The following is a 6,231-nucleotide window of genomic DNA, read 5'->3' as shown; positions in this document are numbered from 1 at the left end:
AATCATAATATCAGGTCAGTTTTAGCATTTAGTGAACCTAGCAAAAAAGCCAAAAAAACAAGTGTGGGATTGCATTTTGTTTGCAATTTCACCGTACTTGGAATTTTTTTCCCATTTTCTAGTACACGACATGCTAAAACCAATGATGTCGTTCAAAAGTACAACTTGTTTGTTCAAAAAATAAGCCCTCACATGGCCATATTGACAGAAAAAGAAAAAAGTTATGGCTCTGGGAAGGAGGGGAGCGAAAAACGAACACGGAAAAACTGAAAATCCCAAGGTCATGAAGGGGTTAAGGGACTTGGGGGCTGGATAGCTGGAATCTTGCAAAGTTTGTTACACATCGCTGCCTTTATCCTTGTCATGTATGTAATACTAAAACTTGTTCTTTGGTGTATTTCTGTATGTATTAGGAAATTCTGCACTAGGACAACTAATGATGATACCAAAAGCGTTGCCACCCCTCCTCTTCTCTACACCGATTTCACAAAGTTACCTGATGAAGATGTTGAAGCCAAGCGCATGGCTACCTTCAAAAGATCTCCTCCACCGTCATCAAAAATTGTTATCCGTAAATTGTAGCATACAGGGGGGACGGGTGTGCCGCAACAGCCATGGCTGGTAACATGGCACCAGTCATGTGAAGAAAGTACCCCTCGAGCTTATAGCTCGGAATAGTACCTCTGATGCTGCATACTAGTTGCCAAAATTTATCTAGGGGAGAATGTGAAGGCTTAGACTAAGAAAAATTTAAGCAGGCTTCATTTTGTGCTTTTTCGACTCCATCTTGCTGTTTTGAGATAAATTCTGTTACTAGGTAAAAGTTCATAGTGGTTATGAGACCTTGATTGTTTCAACCTGAACAAGACATGAGACTGAAGGTGTATTGTTCTACGAGACCTTGACGTGCAGGCTGTTCCTGCATTCTTATAGGTTAAGAACTGTGAGCGTGTTCTTATGTTCATTGGTTGAAGTATAACTTCTAAGATTATGAAAAGTGCGACACAAACGGGGGGTCAGAGATCTGCTCGATCCCCCCCCAGAGAGACACATCTCCGTCTGGTCATTTTCAGTTGCCGGCAACACTCTGTGGATCAATTTGAAAATCACTGCATCAACCGTGAAGGGTCACTCCAGATCATCCCTCTACAATGGTAGTAGGCATTTTTTTTAGATCTAACACCACCATAAAGCAGTTTTCAAACAAAAATTTTATTGTGGAATTGTTTACATTTTGAATGGCCGGATGATCAAAAATTCATTGAGGGCTTTAAGATTTATTATAGTCCTAAAAGTCGTCTGGCTTACAGACTAGGAACAGAGGGGAGTAGAAATCTCTGGCCCTTTCTTCCTCCGGCATTTCTGTCAGAACCTTTTTGCTGCAAAGGTCACAAATTTCGGCCTCCAGGGCCGCCTGTTCTGTTGGGGAAGACCTGAGTGGGGTAATCCTAAACCTGTTTTGGGGGACACGGGAAAATTCTAACCGCAGTCCTGTGGCTATCAACCCCAGGATCCAGCTATTGGAAATTAGGGACCAGGCCGGGTAGAAGGCAGTTAGCCTACCTCCTACAGGAGCGGCTAGTCATTGGGGTGGCTTCTTGACTTCACAAGATGGTTCCTGGCGCCCTCCACCTCCAAACATAAGTCCAGTACCTCTCCTTTTTTCATCCCATCTGCCTCGATCTCTGGATGACCTTCTACGAATAAATCTCTTCCGGGTGAAGGGACGTCTATAAGAAGGGGTCGGCAGACTGGGGAATTTCTTTTTCTCATTAACAGCTTTTTCTAAAAGTTCATCCAGAACTGGGCCGAACAGATATTCTCCCTCACACAGACTAGAGCAGAGACGGGATCTGGCCTGGACGTCCCCTGGCCAATACTTCAGCCACAGAGCCCTACGAGCCACATTTGATAGTCCTTCGGCCCTTGCCGCCATCATCGCTGAGTCCGCCAAAGCATCGGCTAGAAAGGCTGCGGCATTCTGGATTATTGGCAGGGACTTCAGGATGGATTCCCTTGAGGCTCCGTCTTCTAGCTGGGATTCAAGCTGATCCAGCCAGACCATCATAGATCTGGCTGTCCATGTAGCAGCCACCGCTGGTTTTAGAGCACCAGCCGACATTTCCCATGTCCCTTTTAGAAATGAGTCCGCTTTCTATCCAGCGGATCTTTTAAGGAGGCCATATCATCAAAGGGAATCGAGGATTTTTTGGAAGCTTTAGCCACAGCTGCGTCTAGCTTTGGCGCTTTATCCCATCTGTTCACCAAGGGGTCCTCAAAGGGATATCTCCCTTTGAAGGCCGGTGGGAGGGAGCCCTTCTTTTCTGGCTTCTTCCACTCTCTATTTATCAGGTTCTGAACTTTGTCATTTAGAAGAAAAGATTTGCGTTTCCATGGGTCCAGGCCGCCAAACACCAGGTCCTGTGCAGAAAGTTCTGGTTTTGTGTCAGCTACCCCCATAGATCTTACTGACTTGACCAGTTTGTCCATTTGATCTAGGGGAAAGCAAAAACGGTTGGAGTCCTCTTCTGAAGACGATGCGGAGGAGGCAGAGGCTTTTGAATAACATTCGCCTTTCCTGGGGCAGCTGAAGAGTCTGACCCTGAGAAACTTGTTTCTCCTTTCCTCTTAGAAGATTCCCCTTGAGATATGGACTTTAGGGAATCATTAACTTCCATCCTAATAATTTCCCTTAGGTTTGCGGTGAAGTCAGAGGTTTCTTCCGCCACCTGTAGAAGTGGGGAAAAGTGTAAGGGACTATGCATTTAACTAGGGACTACTGCTCCCTTTTTTTTTTTTTTTTTTAACTTCCTACCGTCTGTCCCACACATGGCTGACATAACTTTTTAGGGCAGGCGTCTGGCAAGGGACAACTACAAAGGGCACATTTTGTTTTACCAGAGCATTTCTTCCGCTAGAGAAAGAAAATATAAGGAAAATACTACATCAGGGCACATTCACAGATCTCTTACCCAAGCAGTAGCAGTAGGTACCGGATCACGGGGTGAGCAAGCTGAATTCTTCAGTCTGGAGGAACTCTTGCGGCTGGGCTGCCCACGTCATCCTCGTTTTTTTAGCTGGGGGTTTGCATGTGACCTCTCTGAGGCACGTTCCTGCTCCAGCTGAACCGCGGGAGCTTCCGGCTCATCCATTGCTGCAATGGGCCAAAAGCAGCCCTGCAGCATCTCTGTGGCTTTTTTGTAGTCCTCCTCCGGGTCAGCAGGGTCATGGCCAGGGGTTCCACCCCCTCCCCCGCTGTTCCAGCTGCTGCGCCCGCCCCCACCCACAGAGAGAAGCTGGCCGGCATCCGACTTCCAGCCTGGCCCCGCCACTTCCGGCGCTCAAAATGAACGCACGGGGACGCTCAGGAGGACAGCGGCGCGGCGCCAAGGCCCGGCCCCGCGCACACCACCATGCCACGCCGGCCGGCGCCAGACCGGACCGCAGGACGACCAGCAGGAGGAATACTCACCTGCCGGCTCTGGAGACGGCCATCCTCCGGACTACGCTCCACCTGCTCCGCACACTGTCATGGAGCCCTGCCTGGGCCCACCATGGCGCTTCCAGGGACCCCCTCGCTACTTGGGTTGGTCAGCCGGCCTGGGAATTCCCAACGGAAAAACGGATGATCTGTAGGGCATCCTGTCCTCCAGGAACAGGAAACCAACTGATGTATGGGAGAGGTGCCGCCCTTTTGTATCTGTAGGTTTCCTGTTCCTGAGGGGCGGATCCCCTCTCTCAGGTGGTGCTGTCATGGATGCTCGAATATACATCTGTTACTGGGCAGCTGGCCCACGCATATACCTACAGGTCACCGGGGTACTAGGGACATACAGGTCCTTCTCAAAAAATTAGCATATAGTGTTAAATTTCATTTTTTACCAAAATGTAATGATTACAATTAAACTTTCATATATTATAGATTCATTATCCACCAACTGAAATTTGTCAGGTCTTTTATTGTTTTAATACTGATGATTTTGGCATACAACTCCTGATAACCCAAAAAACCTGTCTCAATAAATTAGCATATCAAGAAAAGGTTCTCTAAATGACCTATTACCCTAATCTTCTGAATCAACTAATTAACTCTAAACACATGCAAAAGATACCTGAGGCTTTTAAAAACTCCCTGCCTGGTTCATTACTCAAAACCCCCATCATGGGTAAGACTAGCGACCTGACAGATGTCAAGAAGGCCATCATTGACACCCTCAAGCAAGAGGGTAAGACCCAAAAAGAAATTTCTCAACAAATAGGCTGTTCCCAGAGTGCTGTATCAAGGCACCTCAATGGTAAGTCTGTTGGAAGGAAACAATGTGGCAGAAAACGCTGTACAACGAGGTGACCGGACCCTGAGGAAGATTGTGGAGAAGGACCGATTCCAGACCTTGGGGAACCTGAGGAAGCAGTGGACTGAGTCTGGTGTGGAAACATCCAGAGCCACCGTGCATTCCCCAGGTAAAGCCACTTTTGAACAATAAACAGCGGCAGAAGCGCCTGACCTGGGCTACAGAGAAGCAGCACTGGACTGTTGCTAAGTGGTCCCAAGTACTTTTTTCTGATGAAAGCAAATTTTGCATGTCATTCGGAAATCAAGGTGCCAGAGTCTGGAGGAAGACTGGGGAGAAGGAAATGCCAAAATGCCTGAAGTCCAGTGTCAAGTACCCACAGTCAGTGATGGTGTGGGGTGCCATGTCAGCTGCTGGTGTTGGTCCACTGTGTTTCATCAAGGGCAGGGTCAATGCAGCTAGCTATCAGGAGATTTTGGAGCACTTCATGCTTCCATCGGCTCAAATGCTTTATGGAGATGAAGATTTCATTTTTCAGCACGACCTGGCACCTGCTCACAGTGCCAAAACCACTGGTAAATGGTTTACTGACCATGGTATTACTGTGCTCAATTGGCCTGCCAACTCTCCTGACCTGAACCCCATAGAGAATCTGTGGGATATTGTGAAGAGAAAGTTGAGAGACGCAAGACCCAACACTCTGGATGAGCTTAAGGCCGCTATTGAAGCATCCTGGGCCTCCATAACATCTCAGCAGTGTCACAGGCTGATTGCCTCCATGCCACGTCGCATTGAAGCAGTCATTTCTGCCAAAGGATTCCCGACCAAGTATTGAGTGCATAACTGAACATTATTATTTGATGGTTTTTTTGTTTGTTATTAAAAAACACTTTTATTTGATTGGACGGGTGAAATATGCTAATTTATTGAGACAGGTTTTTTGGGTTATCAGGAGTTGTAGGCCAAAATCATCAGTATTAAAACAATAAAAAGACCTGACAAATTTCAGTTGGTGGATAATGAATCTATAATATATGAAAGTTTAATTGTAATCATTACATTATGGTAAATAATGAAAATTAACACTATATGCTAATTTTTTGAGAAGGACCTGTATATACATACAGGTGGTAGCACAGCAAGCTACACAGTAGCTCCCATTGACTACAAGGGGAGTCACAGACTGTGTAGCCCTCACAGTTCTTTCCATGAATGACCCATCCACATGGGCCTTAGGCAGCCATACAGCGGTCATCAAGATGGTACCTCGCAACTGATCCCAGCGGACACTGGAGCGCCGGACACATTGCTGTAATGCTCTGCAGTGACAGGAAGGAGGTAAGACATCATCAGTGAAGGAAGATAGTTTTATTTTACAATTACATACAAGAAAAAGTGTGAACTTATAACCAGAGAGATGGAGCCTCCTTGCTGCTGGAGAGAAAAAAAAAAAAAGCAAACCCACCTTCCTCTGGGAGAAAAACAAAAGAGAACCCCCGAAGCTCACGGCTAGTCAGCCCGTTCCTGCCCGGAGGTGGTTAAGTGCCGCACTTGGGCAAGAACCTTGGGGTTAATTTTTTAATCTGGAAGAAATGCACTAATTCTCATTTTCAGGCAGGTGAGAGACGGCGTTCATTGTCCCATCTGGTTTATTATCCAATAACCCCCATGTGTTCAGCTTGGCAATGTAAGGAGCCAGTCTGCTCCGGAGAGGGACTGGGTGAGATCAGCGGGGGACACTGATTTCGAGGCTTTATTTTCATTTCTTTTTAGGAGCCATTTCGAGCGGTGTTCCAATTTCCTTCCCCCGCAGCTTGAGACCTGAAAGACAAGAATCAGAGAGCGGGACTTGTAATAATGCAAACACCTCCCAGGTATCAGACAGTTAATACAGCCGAGGCGTTCATGGTGGAGGAGCTCGTACCCCTGACTTGTCACA

The 6,231-nt window shown here is 46.8% G+C and overlaps 1 protein-coding gene across 1 annotated transcript in view; it reads right to left on the bottom strand.

The window, feature by feature from the left end:
* Positions 1-5,641: 5,641 nt before the first annotated feature.
* The window catches only part of EDF1 (endothelial differentiation related factor 1), a 36,007-nt gene continuing 35,417 nt past the window's right edge, over positions 5,642-6,231 (bottom strand). The window contains exon 5 of the mRNA XM_077284633.1: positions 5,642-6,113. Coding sequence (XP_077140748.1) covers positions 6,052-6,113 — 62 coding nt within the window. The 3' untranslated portion in view covers positions 5,642-6,051. The remainder of the gene's footprint in view (positions 6,114-6,231) is intronic.

This window comes from Ranitomeya variabilis, chromosome 2, assembly GCF_051348905.1.
Source record: "Ranitomeya variabilis isolate aRanVar5 chromosome 2, aRanVar5.hap1, whole genome shotgun sequence".
Lineage (NCBI taxonomy): Eukaryota > Metazoa > Chordata > Amphibia > Anura > Dendrobatidae > Ranitomeya > Ranitomeya variabilis.
This window is presented reverse-complemented; position numbering and strand designations above follow the sequence as displayed.